Raw genomic sequence first — 25,796 nt, 5'->3', positions numbered from 1 at the left:
AGCTGGCCTCCCCAACAGCCCCAGCAGCCACCACAACCTTCACGCCAACCGTCACTCCCGCCTGGCTTGTCCAGCCTCCCTCGGGGGATGTCAGGGGGTCCATATGCTCAACCTCAGCAGCTTCCGAGTCAGCCGACTCTACCGCAGCAGCAGCGCCCGCTGCAACCACAGCCACAAAGAAAATACACCGCTGATTCCTCCGGAATGCCTCCTAACCTTCCACCCGGTATTTACCCCCCTCCAGGCTTCATAAATGCGGGTCCACCGCCGGGCTTTCCAAGTGGAATGGGAAATCATCCCGCCGCGAGATTTGGTGGTGACCCGGGAGCGCAACAGCGGGCTTTCATGGAGATGTACGGCGAAGTTGGCGGCAGAGGGCTGGGACTAAGAGGAGGCGCGGGCAACTCTAATATGCCGCCGTATCGGTAAGGTGGAAAGGTAGAGCTGGGGGTTAGTCTATGAGCATGGGTTCTGCCCTCGGAAAGAAGATGCAAGCAATATGAATGGGACATTGAAGAGGTTGGAACAGATATGAGATGGTCGAATTTGCAGGAGCTTGGAGCTAGGTGGAGTTCAAATGATGGTCATCAACAACGCAACGGACTTTTGAGGGGAAATCGTCTGCACTGTTCCATGATACCCTTAGGGGGTTGTTTGCACGCCGACCAGGATGCTGTCGAAATCACTGACTCGGCGGGGACCATGTAGTGCCTTCATCCTGGACTCACAGAACACGCAGGAGAGGTCAAAGTTTGAAAACTGCGATGAGAGACAACGATGAGCGCCCAGTGCTCTGTGATGAGTGCAGGGCAAGGAAAGCGTGTTGATATGCATTGGGAAGGGAAGAGAATCGCCATTCAAGAATCAAGTATCGAGAGTCAAGAGTCAGAGGAAAGTATTCGAGGAAAGTATTCAATCAATCAATCGATGCAAGTCAATTGTTCTGCTGCCTTTTTTCCCCTCCCTGTGTTGCCGTCACTTTTTTTTTGTGCTCGCCCTTTTCCACCTGTCCCGGACAGAGTATTGAATGAAAGCTCGCGCGATGTGTATATGAGATCGCCCTGGCTGCTTTTGGCTCTCGAACCAGATCTGGCTGACCGTGCGAGTATCCCGACTGTCTCCTCTCTCCTCGCCGCCGATGACATTCTTGTCTCAACGACAATGTGGATGAAGCACCCATGCGGCCATTTGGTCACTTACTCACTTACTCACTCGCTTGTTCTTCGCTTCTTTGTTCTCAATCACCCGACCCAAGAAGCTTTGTCGAGCATGATCGAGTATGATCGTTCCCAAGAGTGAGATGGTTGCATAATCACATCCAACAAGAAGCAGGATAGGTAGGGGTGATGGATGGTTCTGGTACCGGTGTCGCTGGCGTATACGCTGCAGTGAGACGATGTTTGTGTTTGTACACATGAATCCATGTCTGCACACCTGTGCGCACATGTGTTCTCCCTCAAGCTCGCTGTTGGCGTTTAATCTTCTCGACAAGTCTCTTGACATCGCTCGTTCCGTCACCCGAAAGCTCGTGGCGACGCGTGGACGCTTCGGCGTGCCCGTCCTTGCCGTGTCTGCTTCGAGCAGCACCGTCGCCACCGGACGCTGTATCTGGTTGCCGCGCCGCAACGCCGGTCCTCGCATCCCCTTTGTGCTTCCTCCTCCGTCCTTCCTCCAACAATGCCCGCATCCCCTTCGTAGCCTTGAATTTCGGATTCGTCGGGTCGATCGCGTACTCGTGGCTCTCGAACAGTCGGGCGAAACGTGGATCCGATGTGTCCACTTTGAACCCATCCTGGGTGGCGTCTTCTGGAACCTTGGCCTCTTCAGCTCCTCCCTTGTTCGCCTTGCCCTTCTTCTTTTTGTTCTTCTTGCGCTCTTCCTTCTCGGTCTTCTGGATCTCGCGCATGTCAAAGTGCCTCACCTTCCGTTTGACTCCATCGCGGCCATCTTCATCCACCGCGGCGTCGTCGTCAACCATCAACAATTCAAGTTCCGCCCGCTGTTTGCGATCCGCCTCCTCTTCGGCTTCGCGTTCCTGTCTTTTCTTAAGCCGCTCTTCCTTTCGCAGTTTCTTGGAGGCCGCTTTCTCTGATACAGCTGACGGTTCCGTGAAGAATGGGTCATCGAAGCCCAGATCTCCCTCCTCTTGTTTAGCTGGGACTGGCCGTTCATCGCTTTGGTCTTGATCGCCGGCATCAACCTCGGCCTCTGCCTCGGGGTCGCGGCCTTCACGAGCATTTTTCATTTTCTCCTTGCGCTTCTGCTTCCTCTCTCTTTCTTTCCGGACGTATTTCTCCAGCGTTGTCTCCTCCGGCTCAGGCGAATTCTCAAACACCGATTTCTTCTTACCCTTCTCGTTAGTTGCGCCACTCAAGCCCGATGTGAATGTGATCTGCATATCTCCGATCGGCCCTTTGTCTTTCTTGGACGACTTCTTCTCCGGCTCCGGTGGGAGACCAAGGAGTGTGCGCATACGTTGCCTTTCTGCTTCTTTCTTGGAAATAGCACCGTTCGTTGCCGCATCCTCGGCCCCTTCGTCATCCTCCGAGTCATCCGAAGCCAAATATGCCTTGAGATCATTCTCATCAATTTCCTTTCTTCCACCCTTGAAGGCTCTCGCCACTGCTTCCTTGCGTCCCCCATCCTCTGCGTCCCACGTCAATTTTACCTTGGAATGCTGCAACGCATCTGTCACGAACTCATTCGGTCGGTAATCATCGGGTATCCGATCACATGCTTCACGGGGGACGTCTGTGGAGAAATCGGTGTCGTCGGGGACGAACCGAAGATCGAAGAAATTTGCCGTGCGCAAATATTCAGTGCCGTCCACGGCGTCGTAGATCTGTTTGGCTACACTCGGCGAAGAAAATGTCAAGATGGCGTAGAAGTATCGCAGACGTTCAAGTTGGTAACGGCGCAGAGCAGTGGAGTCGAAATCGGTTGTGCCATCGTCGGGTTTGAGCATTGAGGTTTTGATGTCTTCATCGGCCGGTTCTTCATCGTCGGAGAAGTCTTCGTTCCTGTCCTCCTTCGCAGGATTCGCAAAGATCTCTTTGGGCGGTCCTTCCATTTCTTCACGTTCTAGGCGTTCTTTGCCAAATTCGCTGGGATAGATGGAGACATTGAGCAGTGTGTCGGAGGATGAGAGGAAACTGCTGAAGACCGCCATTAGATCGGCAGCGCGTATATTGTCCCAATCGAGATTGACAACGGCAACGCGAGATGTGACTTGTCCCGTCGGAACGTCTGTCTGCTGCGTTGGGCCAATTCCCACTTCCTCCTCCAAGGTTGCTTCTTCTCCTTCTTCTGACTCGTCCTCGCTTGTGTTCTCATCTGATGAGGACTCGGAGTCTGTCTCTCTGCCTTCGCGCAGAGGATCTCGAGTCTTCTGATCAACCCTGCGCAGTTCCTGTTGCACTTCGTCGTCGTCGTCCGCATGATCACTCTGTTCATCTTTGTTCTCCGCCGCGGCCTCCTCGTCTTCATCAAACTCATATTTCCGCTTCAGCCGCTTCCTCTCTGCGTTGGATTCAAGTGGACGGCCATATCGGTCGACCTTGGACCGCTTCACAAAGTCCTCGTCTTGGAGAACTCGGGCGAAACGCTTGTCAAGTTTGACCTTATTTGTCTTGCCCGGGAGGCGGTAGCGAGGATCGGACTGGATGTTTGCGAAGCGCGGATCTGTAATTCGAGGGCCAGGGGATAATTTGGGGCGTTTCGCTGCCGACTTTGGCCTTTCCCTCTCCATCTTGAGCCTTTCTTCCGGTCTTCAGTAACCACGCAAATGCGGCGAAGCACACAGAGTGACCAAAGAAAAAAGTTATTAGTGGGGAAATTTGCTGCAGGGGCGGGATTTTCCGCCTGCGGAATATTCATCCATGCCACTATTGTCCACTTGGTCCCTTGCATCAACCAGGGTGTGAACGATGCTAGGGGGAGTTTCTCTTGACAATAGATTCCTTGTTATTCCAACTCGCTCGCTCTCTTCCACATTATACACATTAGAGCGCTCATCTCGCACGCACCTTGAGCTCAGTCTTCCAACGCGCAGCCGGCATTGCGCAGATCACACCTTGCCCCGCCCTGTCTGTCTCGGGTAGCGACGTGCTACATTGATAAAATGCCTGCGGGGTCCTGCTTGATCACCGGGTACGTTGGGCCAGACTGAATTCTTTCCCTCAAATAGTCCACACAGAGACTGACTTTGCCTTTCCTCTCAGTGGCACCGGATACATTGGCTCTTTTACAGCCCTAGCCCTGCTCGAAGCGGACTACAAAGTCGTCGTTGTCGATAACCTCTACAATTCCTCCCCCGAAGTTCTCAATCGAATAGAACTCATCTGCGGCAAAAAACCCGATTACTACAATGTCGACATTACGGATGAAAAGGCGCTTGACGAAGTGTTCTCCAAGCATCCGGATATCGACAGCGTCATTCACTTTGCCGCGTTGAAAGCTGTGGGCGAGTCCGGCGAGATTCCTCTCGACTACTACCGCGTCAATGTCTATGGCACACTTTGCCTTCTCTCTTCCGCCGCCCGACATAATGTGACGAATATCGTCTACTCGTCCTCCGCTACTGTCTATGGCGACGCTACCCGCGTCCCGGGCATGATACCCATTCCAGAAGAATGCCCCCTGGGACCGACCAATCCTTATGGCAACACCAAATTCACTTCCGAGTTGATGATCACGGACCACATCAATGCCGAGCGCGCAAAGTCCCAAAAGAAAGGCGACTCAGAGGCGGTAAAGAAGTGGAATGCTGGGCTCTTGCGATATTTCAACCCAGCAGGGAGCCATCCCAGCGGAATCATGGGCGAAGATCCCTCGGGAGTTCCGTACAACCTGCTGCCATTGCTCGCGCAAGTTGCCACGGGGAAAAGAGAGAAGTTGCTTGTGTTTGGCGACGATTACGCATCGCATGACGGCACTGCCATTCGCGATTACATCCACATCCTCGACCTGGCTGCAGGCCACTTAAAAGCGCTGGATTACCTGCGCGCACATCAGCCAGGTGTACGAGCCTGGAATCTCGGGACTGGGCGCGGTTCCACTGTGTTTGAGATGATAAAGGCATTCAGCAAAGCCGTAGGTCGCGACCTACCTTACCAAGTGGTCGACCGAAGACCCGGTGACGTTCTAGACTTGACGAGTAATCCGACGCGGGCAAATCAAGAGCTTGGTTGGAAGGCTACCAGGACGATGGAAGATGCCTGTGCCGATCTATGGCGTTGGACCGAGAATAACCCAGAGGGATATAGACAGAAACCACCGCAGAAGTTTCTGGACGCCTTGAAGAAGAACAACTGAAATCCTCCTAGCGAGGTGTGAGACCTGAGGTATCTTCTTGTGTGCGCTGGGCGGATGGGCCTGAAAGATTGTGTAAAAGTCGGATATCCTAGACCTCAAAATGAATCGGCGACGAGCAATGAATGAATAAGTGGGCTGTTTGCACCAATATGACCAATATGATGTATGCGGGCCTTGCCGATGGATTAGTCGCCTGCCCCGGTGTTCGGGTCAAGATAGACACGACTATGATGTACGGCCCCAGCTCTTGATAGAGTCATTAGATAAGACGGTACAAAGGTACAAAGGTTGAGCTACGGGAGTTGGAGATTGTCCATCACAACCGCCATATCGGAAACATTCAATCCCGAGCTGACTCACCCAAGATCTCGGAGTCGGGATCAGATACGCCAAGCCGATTGCGTTTACAAATCTGAAGATGATTCCATCAACAATTACTTGTACGAGATGCAGCAGTATATAGACATGTTGTTGCACATGATGGTGGTGTGGAGCCTGGCCCTTTTCCGCTGATATGTCATGCTCGTTCACAGATAGCGAGCCTCTTCTTCTCATAACCATTTCTGAACACCTGTGTCGTTGACATTCTGCTTTTCCTTGTACGGTAGGTAAATCATTCGCTTTCTCGGTTCCTCTTCCTCGCCGCCATCTTTGAGCCACCCGCGGAACGGATTTCAACCCAGTTACGGATCCAAGCATGGTAACGACCTCAGCTGCACAATGACCCAGAAACCTGTCCTTATTTCTGGCGCTGGCCTGGCCTCTCTCCTCCTCGCACGCTCTCTTCTCCGCTCAAACATCCCCTTTCAGGTTTTTGAGCGTGATGCCTCGCTCACCTTCCGCGGCCAGGGCTACCGCTTGCGCCTCTCACTCGAGGGTCTCGACGCGATTGAGTCCGTCCTGGACCCACCTGCGTTCCAGCGCTTCTATGACCGTTGCGGCAAGACGGGCGGGAGCGGGTTTCTGGGGTTCGATGCTGTCACGGGCGAGGTGGTGGAGGAGCACAAAATGGGCGAGAATCTGGGGTCGCGAGAGGGCAAGGTTGTGGGCATCGCCCGTGGAGATATGAGGAGTTTGTTCATGGAAGGTTGTGAGGAGTTTGTGCACTTCAACAAGCACGTCAAGGGTTACGAGTTGACGGCCGACGGGGTTCGAGCCATCTTCGCCGACGGCACCAAATCCGTCGAAGGTTCCCTCCTGGTCGGGGGCGAAGGCATCAACTCGACCGTTGCAAAGCAGCTGTCTGGAGGGCGTCTCAAAGTCTACGACCTCGGCGCCCGAGGTATCCACGGGCAAGCGCCAACCACGGCCTTCAAGGGCCTCGGCGAAGGCGTGTTCAGGATCGTCGACAACTCGAATCCGCGCGGGCGGGTGTCCATCATCACCAACGTGCGCCCCAACGACATGGACAACCCAGATGTCCAGTTCGGGTGGACCATGAGCAGCGTGCCCGGAGTCATCAAGGCACCCAACGACGATTACACCATCGTCGGCAAGGTAGCAGCTGACATGGCCAAGTCGCTCACCCAAAACTGGAACCCCCGCTTCAGGCCTCTCTTTGACCAGATGAACGAATCCGAAGCCGCGTTTTGGAAAATCACCTGCTCGACACCGAGCGGCGTGCCGGAGTGGCCCAACGAACCCCGCGTCACCCTCATTGGCGACGCGGTTCACGCGATGACCCCAGCAGGAGGGATAGGCGCCAACACCGCCGTGCGGGACTCGGCATTGCTGGGACGACTGCTGCGCGAGGCTGGCGGGTCCAAGGAAGGTGTCACGGCGGCCTACGAGAAGGAGATGCGGATCTATGCCAGCGAAGCTGTCCGGTCAAGCTATGGCATGGCAACCAAGGCGTTCCAGGTCCAGATCGACGAGTCGTCACAGACCATCTAACAAAGATGGGGAATAGAAAATAATCAGACGGTAGGACGATGGGAACGAGTCCTTGCCACCGGCTACAAATGCTTATATAAGTCATGTGACTGTCACTGACTGCCAACTTACTCGTACAGGGTATACAACTCTACATACCTAACGTACTCGGTACAAAGATATTGATGCCAAGTGTCTTGTTTTGTCGTCTTTCCCACAAGGGAGCCACACTCTGCGCTGCGCATCCTCTGGTTCCTCTTGTCAGGGGGATAAAGTGCCCCTGGATATACCTGAACCGCCCGCCCATCCTCACGTGAATACGATCTCTCCATATCAGAGACGGTTCTTGAGCGAGGGTAGCAGGCGTCCCAGCTCTTCCCGGTGACCCGGCTGATGCGCTCACGTGCCCCCACTACTAGTCGAGTTGCTCCAGGGCAAGTTTCAACCGTGCGTTGTGATTTGGTCTCGTAGGGCACTTGGGTATAAGACCGGGTTTATCTACCAGAGCAGAACAAAGAACAAATGCTGCCGCCAACGCCATCGCTCGCAAACAGACAAGGTCGCAAAGTCACCATCCCATGTCTGGGCCGCAACAAGCTTCATCAGGAAATCGTGTCGCAAATGTCATTCATGTAGAGTAGACAACGCTCACACCCACCTTGCCTGTCCATTTCTTGACCCCTCCTTCATCAGACCCAACTCCCCCATGCTGTCCGGCAGTCTTTCTGGCATTTCCAGTCCCTGCACTCAGTCCGCTGGCCCTAAATCCACCAGCTGCAGCTCCGACGACAGGGCTTATCGAGACTCCAACCTCGACAAGCAAACTCTTCACTCTTCCAGTCCAGAGCGCCTTGACATTCCAGGAGTCGTCTACCCGGAAGTTCAGCACGGTCTCTTCTTCTCTTTCAACTCGCTCCTCCTTGAGGGAGCGCTCGGTCGGGCTGAACCAGTCTTTGGTGAGGGTACGGGCCCATTGAATTGGATCTCTATCTGTCTCGTAGTCAGAACTGGAGGCAGCGGAGTTACCCTCTGTATTTCTGGAAAAGGGGGAGGAAGACGAGGTTCGCCGACGGCGAGGCCGCCACAGCTCTCCGCCCACGACATATCGAGACTCCCACGAATAAAAATTAAAGTCGAACCTGGACGACAAGGACAGTGTCGATGTCGGCCGCACGGAGTAAGTAGATGATATGGATCCCGTGAGTGGAGTCAGGGTTAAGGTCATGGTATATGGAAATGACGAATACGGCACATTTGAGGGAGTGAGCAGGGCATGAGTTGCCGTGGAGAGAATGGCGGCAGACGTTCCCGCCCGCGGGTTATGCGAAGGACTAGGGTATGGCGGTGGCTCTGATGGTGTTATATGCGGTGTAAGGGTGGTGAAGCGTAAGCCCGTCGAGAGGCCGATAACGTGGGAAAGAGGGCTGTAGTAGAACTCTGCGCCGGCAGACAGCAGCGATGGCTTAGAAGCTAGACGAATTTGATATGGAGTCAAGGCATCCCCTTGCCGTGGGGAGCTCGGTCCGGGGAAAGAGAAATCTGTGGAGATATCCGTGGCGTCCGTAGTCTGTAGTGACGGAAGGTGTCCCGATGGAGAGGCGGCTTGCATCTTAGGAGCGTTAAGGCCAAAATTCCAAAGACCTCTAACTCCAAGTAGGCCATTGTCTGTTGAGCCCAGCCCCTCGACTGAATACTGGCCTGCATCGTGCTGAACATGGGCAAGGATCGAGGCCGGTGGAGGACCTGTATTCGTTACTGGTGTCGAGGTTGATTTGCTGTATATTGAAATGGAGAGCAGAGTCTCGGGACTGATACGGCGCGCATATAACGCCGTCAGAACTGATGGAGGGGGAAGGTCCAGTGTTGCATGCAGCAGAATTGGCTTTCTCCCATCTTCGCTTAAAGACTTGGAATTGTCCTTCTTTTTTCCTGGCAGAAACGTCAGGGGTAGCCTTATATCTCTGTATCCTGGAGTCAAATATTTGAGGGGTATGCTCGGTGCTTCTGAAGGAACATGGCTCAATGGGATGCTCGAGTAGAGGTAGGAGATCGAACCATCGATGTGCCCCAACGTCGACAAGGTGTATGAAGATGCGAAATTTGGGGTGCTCAGAGACGAGACATGGAGCGACAGTGTTGAGGGAGTCTGAAACGAGAGCAACGCATCCGACGTTGCGGTCAGAGAGGAGTAGCTGTTGTCAGGATTCCAATCGGTCGACGTCCCAAAGGCGTGGACAATATAGTCCAAAAACCCAATCATTCCGCGAAGGTATCGGAGTTCAAGCACCTTCAGTGCTATCTTGAGTCGAGATTCATCTTCGAGGCATTAGTGTCGTAGCACAATAATGCGTGTTTCTGTGCTGTTGCCTGAGAATCGTAGACGTTGTAGGGGGATGGAGCCGCAGGTGCTGCAGACTGCGCTGCATGTTGAAGGGGTCACAGTCCACCGTAACTATACAGAGGATCATAGACTGTATAATTGCAATTCTCAGTCCACTTGCCGCTTGGGTCAATATTGATGCAGATTCTTCAGCGACGAGGAAGAATCTACTCTATCGGACTGAGTATCGTGTTCGGATGCTGTAGAGATCAGCACTTTTTTCCACCGCGGAGAAAAGTGTCTGTTGCAGGTGAAGCTCACAGTAGAATGAACAATCACATGACACGATTTTCCCACCTCTTAAGCCTTGTCTGACATAATAGATTTTACTTTCCCGCCCGCACACCGTTGCGCACCTTAAAAGGCTTGGAAACTCTTGTCAAAAATCTTGTCTGCACACCTCTCCTTACAGCCCATTTCTCACTCATGTTCTCACCTTACGAGAGGCCTGACTTCTGCTTCCGCTATACCGTCAAAGCGAGCATGGCTTGATCATGTGTGGAGAGGTGTCTGGTTCTAAGCGACGGCCACATGGCAACGGACACACACTGCGGTTGCGGATGCTTACGCTATATCTGCTCAGTTAACCCAACCACGTCGAACTGGCGGAGCCCCCCAATGCGATGAGACTATGTGGTAGGAATAGCCTTGCTGTTTGGCCGCGCCCCCACCTCTGTGGTTGCAACTGACGCCACGAGTCTCAGACCCCTAGTCAACGCGTTCCAGCTCCATCGGGATGGGCTCTAGGACCAGAGTTGCTCCGTAGGCAAATGGGCAAAGAGACGGGAACTTCGCGACTACCTACTCAAAGGACAATGTGATGGCGCTAAGGCGTTGCCTGAATTGCTACGGTGTACCCACCGCAGCCTATCACAACCAGTCTCCGTTTATCACGCAATGGCTTACTGCAATGATAAGCTGAATACTTGAGAAATCTTTCTCGCAGATAACACCCTTGCCCACGGTCTTCCAGCAGCCCTACCACTTGTTGGATTGCTCTTAAAACCCTGCCAGGATCTCTCAGGTTCTCCCTCTCTCCACATCCCTCAACAACTTAGTTCCTGGAGAAACAGCCACGCACAATGTCCAAACCCACCTACGCCGACGAAAAGCAGGTTGATCCTCTCTACCAAGTTGCTGGTGACGAACAAAATGGGAATGCACCTGTCGAAGTCTTTAGTGCTTTGGTTGCTGAAGGTGTGCCTTTCATCAGCTGTAAAAAGGCCATATGATCTACTAACAGGATATTCCCACAGACCACAAACACGACATCAAGCTTCGAACCATGTCCTGGCAGAAAGCAGCCTGGTTGCTGGCCGGCGATCAGGTCTGTCTCGCCATTATGGCCCAAACATGGTCACTGTCGTAAGGCTTTCTAATTGCATTTCCATCCCCACAGCACTGATCATGATGCCTCATCAGCGTCCTCGGATGGGTGCCTGGTATCATCACCATGGTGGGTGCTGGTATCTTCTTCTGGATCACCTCCATTACCATGCACAAATTCATCATGAAGCATCCACAAATCAAGGATATTTGTAAGTCCGTTCTCCTTTAGCTTGGGACGATCGGGGCCCTCTACAGTTCCGCCTGGATTGTCCGGCTGACTGTCGTTACAAAAGGTGACTTTGGTTACTACGCCTTTGGCAAGAGTCGAATCGCATACGAATGGACTGGATTCATGTTGCTCGCCAATAACATCCTCCTTATTGGCTTCCACGTCCTCACTGGTGCCAAGGTCCTCAACACTTTATCGAATCACTCCCAATGTACCGTTGTCTTCTCGATCATCGTCATGCTGATGTATGTGTCTCTCGAATCTGACGTGCCCTTCTTGATATATCCTCCGGCGCTAACGGTGAACAGGGGTATCATTATGTCTGTTCCTAGGACTTTACGTCATATCTCTTTCATGTCAATGTTTTCAGGTAAGCCTTCAGTCAGTCTAGCCACCGCCGCTTCATTCGCCAATCCATAGACACAGCTGCCTGCATGGCAATCTCGATCCTCCTCTTTCTGATCTTTGCTGGCATTGAGCAACATCCTGGTTTTGGGTACCACGGTGTTTATCCTGCTGCTGGAGAGGTCAGAACCTACGCTTTCCCACTCCCTGGCACTACTTGGGTCGATTGGTAAGTGTCACCGAGAAGAATCTTATACAGCATAGGCTTTCCTAGGAGCATTCTTTTGCCCTGCTGCTAATGATAAGACAGTCTAAATTCAGTATTAAACGTTACATAGTTGGATTCACTCACCTGGATAGTGACAAGTAGAGTCACTCGCCTAAGGTAGTGAACCTGGGGGAGTGACACATGTCTTGGCGTGAGACACACACACTCACCTGGGTATAAATACCCTGTGTGATCTCTGCTTCCTTCTGATAGTTCTTCATACTCTTCATACTATCAGTTCCAACTTACATTTTTATGGATACCCCAGATCCTATTTCCAACTTTCATCGCAGAGATGGAGAAGCCACAAGATTTCCCCAAGTCCCTCGCGGTTCTCGCTGCCATTTCCGCCTTCTTGTTCATCTGCCCTCCAGCTATTGGGTTCCACTACTTGGGTCAATATTCGACTGCTCCAGCTTTCGGCAGCCTGGGAACTACGGCTTACAAGAAAGGCTCCTTCGCATTCGTTATTGTGCCAACTCTTGTCATCGGCGTGATTTACGCAAATGTCACAGCCAAGTTTATATACTTCCGAGTCATGGGCAAGTCTCGTCATGCCCATAGCAACACTGTCACCGGATGGGGTGTCTGGATTCTTGTCATGGCTGGGATCTGGGTCGTCTCATTCATCTTTGCTGAGGTTATCCCCAGCATGGGAGACTTCCTCTCTCTACTTGGAGCGGCATTCGATTCATTCTTCGGGTTTATCTTCTTTGCAGTGGCGTACTACCATTTGTACAAGGGAAGACTGTTCAATGGTGTGTATAGGTCTATCATGACAGTGATCCACGTTTTCGTCATGCTTGTCGGACTGTTCTTACTTGGACCGGGGCTCTATGCCGCCGTCAAAGCCATCATGGCGGACTACTCAGGTGGTGCTACGCCGGCGTTCAGCTGTGCGGATCTGTCCATCTAGCCGTGGCTGTTGGTCAGGGGAAGGATTGTTCTAGAAGCGTTAAACAACTTGTATACCTGTTGCAGGAACAATCAACGGCTGTTCAATCCCGGGCTTCCATCACAGCCCCGGCGGAAAGCCTTCCGATGTTGTGGTGTCAAAACAGTCTTTTCTTTTGCTTGCTTTATTTCCTGGGTATCTCTCTGTTGTGTCCTCATTGTTTGCTAGCTTCCTCCCGGGCCGATGTTTGCTCTTTGGGGCTGCCTCCGACTTTCCGGCATCTTACAGTAATTGAATGGCAGGGGGATTCTTTGTTTGACACGGGATCATGTTCCACTCCTCACCCAGGGCTAATGCAGGATATGTGTGGGAAGTTGTTTATCACCAGCAAACTCTCCCAGCAAAGTACCATCGGAAAGGGCACATGAGAAGAGTATAAGAAGCGAGAGATGTCACTCCAGACCTACCGCTGGGCTAAATCACTCCATCCTCTGCCATCAACAACCCATCAACAGGCTGGTCATTCAATCCTCACTATCAACAGTCCATCGACATCATTGAGGCTTGGTTGCAACATCTCAGCACAATGGCACCGTGCAACTTCGCGTCCTCTCCACACAAATGTGTGTTCTGTGACTTCAACAACACATCGTATGCGACAACTTGCGAAGCCTGCAAAGCGGTGACACTACCGACGAAAGACGAGCAGCGGCAGCCTCTCCACTGGGAGATCTACGCCTTCGGACCACTGCAGCCACCAGTCATCGAGGCAACCGCGATCGATCATTCGGGCAGCACTCTCTCGGCAGTGGCACTCTCTCGGCAGTGCTTAGTCGTTTCTCCAGATCTGCTATCTACGTCGGAGACGCTAGGCTACAAGTCCTTCTTGTCCGCGTTCCCGGTGGAGACATCAGCTTTTCGGCCGGGCCGCCTCCCAGCATGTATGACGAGGCAGCAGGTTCTACGAAAACCGTTACATGGGGCAGTGACACACAGCAGATGTTTCGTACTGCAGTGGAACAAATTCTAGGTCCTGGAAACACATTCTTTGGCAAGTATGACCTGCTGTGGTCTTTCGCTTCGCCTTGCCCTTTTCCCCAACTCGCGAATTTTACACTAACAGAGGATAGACGTTGGAGGGAGAAATCGTCTGATGCGCATCTTGTCGAAGATGGGATGTGGATTTCTCACAGCACGCGCAGACGTCTAGGGAGAGAAGAGAGAAGGGAGGGCGGAGGGGTTCATTTAGGCAACGCTATGCGGAACTAGCAATAGGTGTGTATCGGTTTGACGGCTATGCGCGGAGAGAGAAAGAGGATGTCCAGTTTGCAATGGGAGGAAAAGAGTCAACGGACACAGCGCGAGTAGAGGCACCCAGATTGAAATATTTCAAGTCAATTTCTCCAGATAACCAGTCTGTGAAGGACCCGAAACTCGCGAAACTCGCAGAACTCCCATGCAGAATTTCTTATCCCCTCTTCATCTCTTGCTGCTGTTGTATCCTAGAAGCAGAACGGAAAGCGGGACCTTTCGGTTGAGTCGGATGTGCCTTTGATAACGTTCTTGCTGTCGTACCTTTCATTTCTGTAGGCGTCCAAACCCTTGGGCTTATGCTCCAGAAAGACTCCGAACGCGGGCCCGGGGATGGTGCCTCCGAAAGGCTGACATTTGCAAAATCGGGGACGCCAGAAGCCTATCACAGGCGCGTCCTTGGGTGGGTGGTGCTCTGCATGGAGTGTAGTCCTGCCGAAAGCCCGAACAACTAGTCCCAACGCTACCCTAATCTTTGTGAAGACAGGGCCATCAAAGACAAAGTCTGGGTGGACTCTTGACCAGAGAGGGTTATCCTTGTCGTTGTAGAATTCTTCCTGGCCGCAGCCATCGAACAAGAAGACCGCATAGTATTCTGCCCACCACGGATAGTACCCAGCCATCTCCCAATCGACAATGGCTTGGATCTTGTCATCCTGGACGATAATGTTGGTCATGTTGAGATCGGTATGGCTCAGAACATACGGTCCTCCTCTTGGAAAGTTATCTTTGATTTCTTGGAGCTTCTCTTCGATGACCGTCGGGTCCGTGGTATCGTGGACGATACTGAGGCCAAGGCGGAGATCGGGCGTCATATTCTCGAGCCATTCGTCTTCGGTGAACCCCATTTTAATACAGGTCGGTGAATGGCGCCTCTGGCAGATAGCCACAAGGTTGTCCTCGAGTTCATCCCCATTGATCCTTTGTGGGCGCGGTGCTGTGAACTGTCGTAGTTGTTTGAGGAAGTCAACCATTTGGTCTCTATAGCCCTGCTTTTGTTCAGGAGTCAATGTGTGCCAGATTGCCGAGAGATGCACGCCCGGCGCTCTCGATATGAGTGTAAACTGGATAGGATCCTCCGGATCACTCAGGAGTTGCATCTGCTTGGGCAGGGGGATAGTAAGGCCAGGTTGTTCGTGGAGAAATTTCCACGTCATATACTCAGCCCCCGTTGATCTATCGTTTGGCTGATCGCGTATGAGCCACTTGGATCCAATTGACCACAAGCCCATGTTGAACCGGGCATGCATGATTCTGATGCGTGACAGGTAGCTGGAAGTAGTTTGATCGTACGCGGTCCAGCCACATGAAGAGCATAACTCTTGCTTGCTCTCATCCGAGTACCCCCGTACGAACCGTTGATAGATACCATCGATCTTCCCGGGATAGTAACCACTGTTGTAACAATTTCTGTGATTCTTGAGAGGTTTGAATGGCAAAAGACCTTTGTGGTGGCGCTCCGGATGGGTATAGTCGTATTCGACCACAGGATTTCCATTGTCCCAATCAAGCATCGTTATGTGTCACACTCTCGCGGTGCAGTTGTTGAGTGACTAGGCTGGTGTCGTGTCAGACGGAAAGTTCAGGAGTTTGCGAGGCGAAGGAAGGAAAGAAAGATTGCATTGCACCGAGACTTTGCGCCTTTTTATGGGACCCAAAAGACTCCCCCTTTGAGAGAAATGGTACTCGGCAAGACTCTGCCCAGATTGCGCAAGCCGCGACAGTCCAGCATTCCAACCATGTTTACCATCGTAGTCACCAAGAGGCGATTTGCTCTTTTGGAGAATGCCGACCTCTTGCTCCGCAACCAGTGACTCAGGCCGTATGGAGAGCAGAAGTATGCAAGGGACTAGAGCCTAGACTTCAGGCGCGTCACCTACGGCACCTTACATGACCAGTCGCTGGTCGTCTCTGTCATGCTGCAAGGGGGTTGAATAATATCCCCAAAGAACAACAGCGGGATCCGACGACGGCTGGATACTTTGTACACAGCAACAGAATTCCACATCTCTACATTCCTACAACGATTTAGTCTTGCAAAGAAAGAGTCGAGGACTTGGCAATACTATTTGTGTCAGATCGTGGGTTTGCCCCCCTTCATTTCGAGCTGATGATGCTGTGAGGGGGAGAGCGCGAGACCGACATCATTCGACGAACGCGTTTGATGTCGACGACATGGCACGGAGCACTGACGCAGATAATCTTTCCCAGGTATCTAGATGCTCCTACTCTTCTTTCCCTGACTCCGCAGATCAAATACTCATCGTTGCCGTATTAGCAAGTTATGCAGGAAGCCAAATTCCCCGACAGAGTCAAAGAGGGATCACTAGGACAGACTCGGTTAGACACTACGTGGGAGCCTGAAAAAGGAATGTCTTCCGAGAGCCTCGCGATGGCAACTAGCTTGTCGTGGGCTCACCAACGTGAGCTACTAGTTTTAGTTAGACTGATTCTAGCTAAATACAACTACACTAAGTACTCGGCACATACTCTGCATTTAGCTAGTTTCTCCCACAACCAATAACTCGCATACATGTACTTTTTGGACTTGTACCATCGTCACATATGCAGCCGTTGTCCCGCACTCCACCCTCACCACGACCAACTGCGTATCGAGGAGCCGTACCCATTGGGTACTTGTCGTTTAAAGAATACAAATCCCACATAGGAGGATGTCCGGCATGCATCTGGGTTAACAAGCCCAAGCACGGCCCGAGCACGGAGAAAACGGGCCCGGTTCAATACGCGGTGTTGGAAGGTGTCGGTACATATTGTCAACCTCTGGGCATATTAGCAAGCACAATGGGGCCAGAAATCTTGCTTACAATATAGCAAAGCGGAAATTGGACCGCCTAAGTTATCGTTCGGCAGGCAGCTCTGACTTCGACTCTGATTATTGTGGATTTTCACTTCTTCTCTACGAAGCCCTGGAGTCCATAAAGTTGCAAGCACCCCAGCCCGTTCTCTTCTGACTCGCTCTTGCCTAGAGTCGAGGTGAGTGTAGCACCTTGACGTCGTCTCTCCCTCGCGAACTCTTTCCCTTTACCATTGGAGAGCTCTCCACGACAACTCCCGCAAACCCTGCTCGAGGCCCCCACCCCCCCCCCCCCCCCGGGTCTATCATGGATCAACTTCCCCAACTTGGAAGATCAATCTGGGAAGTCATTCCGAAGACTTCGGAAATATACGCGTCTCTTTTGAACAGAAGCTCCAAAGATGCGATTCTGGGTAGCAGCCTCGAAGTTGCAAGCTACGGCCCGGACCCTCGTCAAAAGTTGGACGTGTATGGCGCCGAATCGAGCACGGCGCCGATCCTAGTCTTCCTATACGGTGGAGCTTGGGTCGAAGGTGACAGGGTCATTGGCAGCATACCCGGTGGGCTCGTGTACCGAAATCTCGGCTACTATTTCGCGAAGAAGCAAGGGTTTGAGACGATAATCCCCGACTATCGCCTGGTGCGGCATGGTGCGAGATACCCCGCGGGATCGGAAGACCTTGCCCTGGTCTTGAGATACGTCAGGGAGAGATATGGTACGGATCGACCGTTGTTTGTCCTGGGGAACTCTGCAGGAGGCGTCAACACCATGTCGTGGCTGCTGGACGATGCTTTCCACCAAAGCCGCGAGACGAGCAAGGTGACGGGACTCATCAGCTTAGGGGCTCTGATGGACTTTGACCACCTCCCGCCGCCATTTCCAGATCTCCTCCTACAGTATTTCGAGGAGGGCTACACCGCGAGGTCTCCGATCGCACAACTGCGGTCGGCGGCGTTGAACGGCCAGCTGAAAAAGGGGTGGCCGGCACTGCTGATTCTCTGGAGTGAACTCGATCCCGACGTCATAGTAGAGACAAACAATGACTTTGTCGCCGAGTTGAGAAAGCATGGCGTTACAACAGATGCCGAAGTGATAATGGGCCACAATCACATCAGCCCACCCATGTCTCTGGGAACAGGGCTGAAGTCCGAGGAGGAATGGGGTGCGTCAGTCGCCGCTTGGGTCAGGCAGCATGTAAACAGGACTTGATCGCGCTCGCCTTTTGCAAGTGCTAGGTAGACCCTTTGATTCGAATACAGGGATCGTACAGTAGGTAGGGAGAGCAACCAAGTCGATGTTTCTCAAAACGACGACGAAGTCTGTGACCCTTTGTGAAACCGTGATTGCGACCATCGTAGCTTCGGCGTCGCGCATACACACGAAAGTTCTTACTGACTTGGCCATGTCGATGGACACATTGAGGGTATAACCCTAGGCCAAGGTCTCACGACTTTTTCACAACATCATCGCCTAGCGAAGCATTAGCGCGTCGCAGGAGGAGGTACGACTAAAGGGGTGATTGTGCGATTCTGGTCTATTTAGTTGTGCAAGTCACACACAGGTAATAGAGACCAGGAGAGTGTACATTCAGACGGGTACAGGTTTGGGGTCCTCTAAATCTAGGGAGAGGAAGCGAAGACGGGATATTGCAAAAAGGGAGCATATTGACGCACACACGTACACATATACACACACATCCATACACACACTCACTCTCTTTCCATCTCTCTCTCTCCATCTCTCTCTCTCCATCACCTCGTTACAGAAGAAAATCCGTATTTCGAACTAATGCCTCACCAGAGGTTGAAAAGTTCGTATATCCGTTTCTGCAAAACTCTTTCACGCATCGTACACTCTCAGCGGAGTCCCCATCAAGTGTGCTTTGATCTGCAAGGCAATGAATCGACCATAGTACCTTGCAATGCCGATGTCGCCCCCAGTGAACCACAGTCCCGGATCTAGAAAGGGAGAAAGCAACGTCAGTTCCCATTGTTTACCTCTGCCTTTTGTTGTCTCTGGCAGATAGATGATGGAGGAGGGACTTACGCCCAGCGTATTTGAATGCTCCTCTCAGCTCTCCTTCGGCGTCCACCCTCCAGAAATCGTCGAGCTGATCCGCAATCTCGGGTCCGACTATCTGTCCGGCGATCTGGCGCAGGTTGCCCACAAAGCCCGTGGTGAAGACAATAACGTCGGCTTCGAGCTCCGTGCCGTCGTCGAATGCGAGCCCCGTGGCCGTGTAGTGGGTGGGAGAACTTCCGGACTTGACCTTGATCTGAGACGTCGTCCTCAGTAAGCATGTGGACAGGTTCAGTTGGGACTCCTACTCATGACCTACCGATCCGTCGCTGATCTTCGCCGAGGCCCCCACGTCCATGTAGTGGCCGCCGAGACGTTCGAACAGGATGTGCATCAGGTCTCCGTATCTTTCGACGTCGAAGCCTGCCTTTTGGAGGGCATCGAATCGCTCGCTATCATCCCGGGCCATTGCGTGCAGGAGGTTCAGGATGATTTGGCGGCGGATGGAAGCAGGGAAGGAAAAGCTCTCCCCGTCAGCTTTCTCGGTTGGAATGTCGAGGTTGTAGAATGCTATATTTGACCCCTCAGTGCTTTTTTTTCATCAGACGATATCGCTTCTTTGGGGATCCAATACCTTTGGTCACTGCCATGTAGTGTTCAGCCGGGAGTACATCTAAGAAAATGTCAGTCTTTGAGACAGAACGCAAAGGGAAGAGGGTATCATGTACATGTCCGACCCCTCTGAACCATCGTCACTGATGCAACGCCCGCATTCAACATGTCCTCAGCGACATCATGTCCTGAGGGGATCGCGTTAGAGAGACAATTGGGCAACATGTCCATAGATGACAAGTCGACTCACCGGTATTTGCCGAGCCCACAACGACTCCGTGGAGGCCGCGCCAGTCATTCGAATTTTGATAGTCGGATGAATGCAGGACGATGCCTTTGAACTGTTCCTATGAGGTGACTATCAGCCATGTTCACCGCTTAAAAAGGCCAGGCAAAGACAGCCGCCGGTGGTCAGTGTTTACCCTGTTCGGCAACGAGGGCATCATGGGCCACCGTCCGCCTGAACCGCCGGCAAAGACGAGATGGAACGCCGTCACGGTAACTTCTTCACCGCCTCGAATCAACCTGCAAGTCCAGATCTTCTGTTGAGTTGACCACGAGCTGGAGATGAGTTCGGTCGACTGCCAGATATTCTGCGGCGTCACAATCAGCCGCGGAGGTCAGACGAACGTGATGATATTTGAGCACGTACGATTCCGAATCTCTTGACATAGTCTTTGTGGCCTTTTGCAATATCCGCCTTTGTCAGAAACTCGGGATATGAGTCGTCGTAGGTGCGGTAGAAGGGCAAGTGTCCTGCAAGTCTGAAGTTAATCATGGAGAGCGACGACGTCGAAGTACCAAATACTTGCCATATTCTCGAGACGTGTGGACTAATATCATGGTCAGCTCTGGATACATGGCGGCGAGTTGATGGTACAAATTCCCGGAAGGAGGGATTGGACTCACGCTTGGTGGAATCGTATCTTATGTTCCAACTGTCTCCCACGGAGTCGAACTTGTCGACCACGAGGTAAGAGACGTTCAAAGCTTGCAGGCGTCCACCGATGCCCAGTCCTGCTTGACCCCCGCCGATTACCAGAGCGTCAAAGTGTTGAGAAAGTCCGTTGTCCCTCTCTTTGATGTGAGGCACGACTGGGTCCAGGACATCGACGTTGCCATAATCTGCCACCTCGTCCAGGATCGTGCGAATCATCCAGATCTTCCATCCTTTGTTGTCGGTCGGCACCAGAGAGATGAACCCGGAGCAGCGCAGTTGAAGACCACCCGGCGAGGCGTGGAAGGTGAATTGTGCATCGATCCAGGACGAGGCGTCGAGCACGCTGAAGACCTTTGCAGTGCCCGGCGTCAGCTGCAAGTCGTCGACCTGGCCGTGGCGACCAAACGTGTTTGTCCACGCCTCCGTCACGCTCGGTGCGCTGTAGAAGGTCCGGAACGTGCCCGTCAATGCCAGTAAATCTCTCCAGATCACAGAATCTGTGACATGGTCCACTGACAGCGATAGGAGTCGTGGTAGATGGGCGCGAGCGACTGCTTCACAGTCCGTGTCTGCCGGGATCTGGGACTTTGGCAAAGAGCCTGGAAGTTCGCCGATGGCCACGGCTGGAGTCCGCTTCGAGACTCGATTCGAGGATACTCTGTCGTTACTCATTGTCGTTTGTTTTGTGCTGTGACTCGGGCCTCTTGATCCTCCAAATATTTCGAGATAGATTTTTACCCGGCTGTGCGTCTCATGTTTCTGCTCTCAACCTCAAATACTCCTGGATTGTTGACGTGCCAGTCACCCATCCTGCGGATCCTAATTCCGCACTGGTGATTGTGACACCTTTCATTCCTCATCAACGAGTTTGGCAGGTCGGTGTTCCACGGTCTTTAGACGAACTGTTGTCACCTGTCAAGCTTGGTAATGTCAACGACAGGGGGGAACGGGCCGTGTCCGCCCCGTTATGACAGCTTCTCCTCATGTTATGCTAAGCAGACCCCGGGTTGGACACTGCTAGCCCTCAGTAGACTCCGGGGTCGTGCGTTCATACCTGCAGGAGACCTCCCGTTGATGACTGATGAATGCCCCCAGGCCCCCCGTCGGGGTCTGGGGGTATTGTTTACAACGGCCCCCAGAGATATCGGAGCTCAATACTCCATACCCATGGTGTCTAGCGAGACTGGGAATATAGGTTAGACGGCCGCCTGTTATATCTGACGTACAGCCAAGAGATAGGTAAAGGTGCCTACAAGCTCAGAGAATCTCCTTTGATACTAGGTAACATTTATCATTTGAATGAGCGTAAACAGTACCTTTAGTGTACGCCCTCATCACCAACCTGCAGGGCAACTCTACCGGAATATAGAACCACCACGTCTTCTCTTTCTTCCCTCTGCTTCAACAGCATCAATAAATTGACTTGGCATGTCACTCGTCGTAAAAGCAGCACTCGTGACTAGGTAGCTCTCCCTGAAGGCATTCCACAAGCTAACGTCCTTTGGGTGCTCTGAGACCGGACGAGGATAGTAGGGGTCATTGAAATAAAAGCCGCGTTCGAGCTGTTTGACACCATCCATATCCTCGGGAAAAGCCTTGCACTGATCAAAATCGAGGAGCCAAATACCGATCGATCGGTGTCTGAACTCGACTTCAGAAGCGACCCTTCCCACGTCAAACCTGGTTGTGGCCTCCAGTTCGGCGGCGAGAGGTCGTCTCTTTTCAGTAGGCGCACTGCCGAAAACGAACTCCACATCATTGGCATCAAGTTTCGCCTTCCAGTGGATAATTGCTAACGTCTGCGCCAGAGTCTCGGCGTACAGTACAGTATCGAGCCGCAAGAATTCCATCTCATTAACCGTCATGTCGAAGTTGCGGAGTCTGAATGTGTTAGTTGTTGGTCGACTTTGTCTTCGACCAAGATAAATGCGGATCAAGCAGTCCTTATTTTCCTGTTGCGATAAGAAGTTCTCCTTGTTTTGTTTAACACCTTTGGGTGCGAAGGCGTCAACAAGAGCCGAGCGCACTGGTAATGGAACTGGAAAGATCCGTTGGGAGAGGAAGCCATCCGTAGGCCGGACGAGAGTTTCGGGAAAATAGCCACGGTGCTCATTCCAGAACATCTCATTGCGAGGTCCGATCCAGGTGCCTAGCCTGGGTAGGTTGATGTTACGTCTGAAGCGTGAAAATGTTTGCTGGAGGGCCTCTTCGACCCGAGCATGTTTGCAATAGTCGTTGTACAACTGGTCCTCCCTGTCCTCATTCGCGGCCTTCAAAACGTTGCTGGTGCCAGTCAAAGCCCAAACAGTACCACATTGACCCTTCCCTATCTGCGTGAAGCCTTTGAGTGCGGCGTTATCCTGGGCGGCGAGGGGGGAAGTGGTAGAGATGTAGCACTTTGTCGATAACATCCGGCTCAGGATTTGTTCTGGACCATATTGTTGAAGACAGGTCTCATCAAGACAAGTTAAGCCGGACATCTCGCCGGCATACTGTAGGCTAGATGCCATGGGTGGCTTGAGAGAGTCAGTGACAAATAAAGGAGATTTTCTGAGCTTGTAGGCACCCTCACCTATCTCTTAGCTATACGTCAGATATAACAGGCGGCTGACTAACCTATATTTCCAGTCGAGCCCCGATATCTCCGGAGGCCATTATAAGAGGTAACGAAAATAGAGTCTATCGTCTACTGATCAGCTGAGGAAGGAGAAGGAGCGTTCAGGAAATTACGGAAGGCACAAGGCCCTTATATAAAACACCAAGGTCCTTATATGGAACACGGTGGCTTCGGCTCCAGCATCAACTTAATGTCTAAATGTGTAGTTCCAGCGTGTTCCACAGTCGTTCGTTGTACTAGTGAGGACTCATTCTCAGTACCACATTCTTGCGTATGGCTACCGAGGATCCATGTCAAATGCGATTCGAGTACCACACTGCGCGCGGCTTGGCAGCCTCGCAGTACTAAAGTTTGTGCTGGGCGATGACTCACTTTTCCGCCTCAATTCTTGCCAAAAGTGACGATATTTAGAGGGTGGAGCTGGTTCCAAGGTGTATACGCATTGTCGGTGGCTGTGGTGAGCGACGTAGTCATTTGGAGTAAACAGACCTCGCCTCCCTGAATCGTTTGCCATAGAAGACAAGTACCCAAGGGACAAAGCTGAGGAGAGCTGCAAACCCGCCCAAGAAGCTTGACGCACCGCCCGTCGTCATAGCTTTGTACATCTGGGTTGTCACCAGAGGAAAGACTCCTCCCAGAGCATTGCGGCAGAAGCTTTGCGCTGCAATCGCCGAGCTCGCGGATGTACCGTACACATCTGCCAGGTAGTTGAAGACGGCGAGATAGATGCTAAGGATTCCCATGGTGGCGACGCCTATGGCAATGGTGGGAACCATCCAGTGGATCGAGGGGTAACTCGTCCAACCAAACATGAATAGTCCGATGGGAAGGAGAGGGCCTTGAAGACAGCTGCCGTAAAGACGAGTCTCAGGCTCATTCTTTACAGTCGTCCTCAGGAATTTCCTCGTCAAGTCCTCTTGGACTGTTGCCAGTGCCGTCGCAACCAGACAACCGATACAAGAAGATGCAAAGACGGCGTTGGACTGCGCCGGTTCAAACCCATGCGTCTGTCCAAAGACAAGCGGAATGGACGACAGACAGATGTACAGCACGGACCAGCTGAAAGCTGCCCAGAGGGAGAAGAAGAAGACCACCGCGTCAGTGAACAGAAGACAGAATGGCCGTGTAAGGGAGACGGCAACCTGTTTTCTCAAAGGCGCCGACACAGCACCTGTCTCTATCTTCCAGCGTATACGTTGAGGAGGCGTGGTAGATGGAGAGTGGTAATGATCAAAGAGCCCGACCTGCTCTCGTGATTCGTACCAATGGTTCAAGGCTTGGGCTTTTGATCGCAGGATCACGTCTTCTCGAGACTCCCGAAAGCGAACAGCCATGAGAGCGAGCACAACTCCAATGACGACCGTCTGGACATGGAAAATCCAGCGCCAGGTAGTGCCTTGGGCTATGAAGCCGGCAAGAAGAGGACCCAGGCCCACGCCCAACACAGCTGCTCCAGAGAAAAGAGCCATTGGGAGATTGCGATCTCGAGCATGGTAGATATCGGCTACCAGGCCTCCGACCATTGTCGAGAAGGTCGAGCTACCAACTCCAGCGAAGAAGCGGGATATCAACATCCTGCAGATTGTCACCGTCAGTCTACTTTCCAACGTGCTTTTGATCGGTTTCTCACCCTGCATATGTTGGAGTGACTGCGCAGCAGATATTGCATACAAGGAACACGATGCCGCTGGCGAGGAAGACGGGCTTTCTGCCCCTGACTTCGGAGAATGGTGCTAGAGCCATCGGTGCAATGGCAAAGCCCATGTTGAAAGATGTGATTCCCACCATCACAGCCACATGGCTGACGTGGAATTCCTCTGCCATTTGCTCAGCGCCAGGGGAATATGCGCTCGCCGCAAAAGACGCAAAGATTGTTGCGACACAAGCAATACAGAGCATTGTATTCTTCCGAGCCGACGACCATTCAGAAGGACGGACATAGCGATCAAGTTTTGGAGCCTTCACTTTTGGGCTGGCTTCACCAAGAGGACTCTTTGTCAGCGGAAGATATAGTTTAGTCTCAAAGTCTAGGTCGAGATAGGTGATGCTTGACTCTTTGTCAAGGGCAGGGCACTTGATGTCATTGTGAAAAGCAGAAGGTGTTGCTGTCGGCACAGTCGGTGGTGGCATCCTGAGTGATAGAACGGTGCAACTGTTGAATATCGTTCATCTTTTGCGGCGAAGGTGGTGGAGATGTATGTGTTATGTATAATATAGAATATATGTATACATCGACTTGAGATAGAGGAGCCCCTGACATCAGGACTGATGACATGCCCTGAGTGGTAACCACAGCTATTATTGTACTCGAACAACACCTCGATGAGAAAAATATCGATCTATTCAAGCATGTTTGTACGATGAACTACATTACGATGCAGGGCGGAGAGAAGAGCGGGCGAATAGCAAAGACGCATCCAAGAGACTCTAGCGACCTCAGGCCATGGCCCCCATCCAGGGGCGGAAGATCATCCGTCATTGTCGAAACCCGGAACATGGACAAGCAGAACAAGATCGAGATTGATTGCTGCTATTGATCTCCTACCAGCCGTGTACCCTGGATAATCTGACGCTCAGTTCACCACGCTACGTGGCTTCCGACCTCCTCCCACCCTCAACGATATCTTCACCAAGGCAGACTAATGATACCCACTCAACCCGCTTGTATCATCCGAGCCCTTTTCTCTTGACCGTGTCACATTGTCGTCTCGAAGCGTGTACTATAACAGAAGCCGTCATGAGCACCAACCCAAAGAGAGGCCGTTTGGCGTGTATCTCCTGTCGCCTTCGGTGGGTCAAAGTCACCAGTACGAACAACACCCGGCACTGACCCGGTTGATCAATAGGAAG

At 52.3% G+C, this 25,796-nt stretch overlaps 10 protein-coding genes across 10 annotated transcripts; 4 read left to right on the top strand and 6 right to left on the bottom strand.

The window, feature by feature from the left end:
- Positions 1-1,456: 1,456 nt before the first annotated feature.
- Positions 1,457-3,748, bottom strand: AYO21_02943 (hypothetical protein; the record flags this gene model as incomplete). The annotated part of the gene is made up of 1 exon (XM_022652919.1): positions 1,457-3,748. The coding sequence occupies one exon, from the start codon at positions 3,746-3,748 to the stop codon at positions 1,457-1,459; it is 2,292 nt and encodes a 763-aa protein (XP_022514944.1).
- A 372-nt stretch (positions 3,749-4,120) lies between these two features.
- AYO21_02942 (UDP-glucose 4-epimerase GalE) lies at positions 4,121-5,313 on the top strand (the record flags this gene model as incomplete). Its single annotated transcript, XM_022652918.1, has 2 exons — positions 4,121-4,149; positions 4,221-5,313. 2 exons carry the CDS (start codon positions 4,121-4,123, stop codon positions 5,311-5,313), a joined length of 1,122 nt encoding a protein of 373 aa, XP_022514943.1.
- Positions 5,314-6,033: 720 nt separating this feature from the next.
- Positions 6,034-7,206, top strand: AYO21_02941 (hypothetical protein; the record flags this gene model as incomplete). Its single annotated transcript, XM_022652917.1, has 1 exon — positions 6,034-7,206. The coding sequence occupies one exon, from the start codon at positions 6,034-6,036 to the stop codon at positions 7,204-7,206; it is 1,173 nt and encodes a 390-aa protein (XP_022514942.1).
- Positions 7,207-7,813: 607 nt separating this feature from the next.
- AYO21_02940 (hypothetical protein) lies at positions 7,814-9,445 on the bottom strand (the record flags this gene model as incomplete). The annotated part of the gene is made up of 1 exon (XM_022652916.1): positions 7,814-9,445. The coding sequence occupies one exon, from the start codon at positions 9,443-9,445 to the stop codon at positions 7,814-7,816; it is 1,632 nt and encodes a 543-aa protein (XP_022514941.1).
- A 1,202-nt stretch (positions 9,446-10,647) lies between these two features.
- Positions 10,648-12,652, top strand: AYO21_02939 (hypothetical protein; the record flags this gene model as incomplete). Its single annotated transcript, XM_022652915.1, has 7 exons — positions 10,648-10,762; positions 10,822-10,930; positions 10,988-11,103; positions 11,188-11,368; positions 11,432-11,493; positions 11,544-11,697; positions 11,950-12,652. The coding sequence occupies 7 exons, from the start codon at positions 10,648-10,650 to the stop codon at positions 12,650-12,652; spliced, it is 1,440 nt and encodes a 479-aa protein (XP_022514940.1).
- Positions 12,653-14,133: 1,481 nt separating this feature from the next.
- AYO21_02938 (hypothetical protein) lies at positions 14,134-15,456 on the bottom strand (the record flags this gene model as incomplete). Its single annotated transcript, XM_022652914.1, has 1 exon — positions 14,134-15,456. The coding sequence occupies one exon, from the start codon at positions 15,454-15,456 to the stop codon at positions 14,134-14,136; it is 1,323 nt and encodes a 440-aa protein (XP_022514939.1).
- A 1,608-nt stretch (positions 15,457-17,064) lies between these two features.
- On the top strand, positions 17,065-17,967 carry AYO21_02937 (hypothetical protein; the record flags this gene model as incomplete). Its single annotated transcript, XM_022652913.1, has 1 exon — positions 17,065-17,967. One exon carries the CDS (start codon positions 17,065-17,067, stop codon positions 17,965-17,967), a length of 903 nt encoding a protein of 300 aa, XP_022514938.1.
- Positions 17,968-18,597: 630 nt separating this feature from the next.
- Positions 18,598-21,001, bottom strand: AYO21_02936 (hypothetical protein; the record flags this gene model as incomplete). The annotated part of the gene is made up of 8 exons (XM_022652912.1): positions 18,598-18,716; positions 18,805-19,033; positions 19,097-19,347; positions 19,412-19,450; positions 19,506-19,577; positions 19,640-19,736; positions 19,812-19,982; positions 20,042-21,001. The coding sequence occupies 8 exons, from the start codon at positions 20,999-21,001 to the stop codon at positions 18,598-18,600; spliced, it is 1,938 nt and encodes a 645-aa protein (XP_022514937.1).
- A 683-nt stretch (positions 21,002-21,684) lies between these two features.
- On the bottom strand, positions 21,685-22,839 carry AYO21_02935 (hypothetical protein; the record flags this gene model as incomplete). The annotated part of the gene is made up of 1 exon (XM_022652911.1): positions 21,685-22,839. The coding sequence occupies one exon, from the start codon at positions 22,837-22,839 to the stop codon at positions 21,685-21,687; it is 1,155 nt and encodes a 384-aa protein (XP_022514936.1).
- A 577-nt stretch (positions 22,840-23,416) lies between these two features.
- Positions 23,417-25,076, bottom strand: AYO21_02934 (hypothetical protein; the record flags this gene model as incomplete). The annotated part of the gene is made up of 2 exons (XM_022652910.1): positions 23,417-24,521; positions 24,577-25,076. The coding sequence occupies 2 exons, from the start codon at positions 25,074-25,076 to the stop codon at positions 23,417-23,419; spliced, it is 1,605 nt and encodes a 534-aa protein (XP_022514935.1).
- Between the last annotated feature and the right edge of the window lie 720 nt (positions 25,077-25,796).

This window comes from Fonsecaea monophora, assembly GCF_001642475.1.
Source record: "Fonsecaea monophora strain CBS 269.37 chromosome Unknown Scaff13, whole genome shotgun sequence".
Classification (NCBI taxonomy): Eukaryota; Fungi; Ascomycota; class Eurotiomycetes; order Chaetothyriales; family Herpotrichiellaceae; genus Fonsecaea; species Fonsecaea monophora.
The sequence above is the reverse complement of the archived record's forward strand: the minus strand, read 5'-3'. Positions and strand labels throughout refer to the sequence as shown.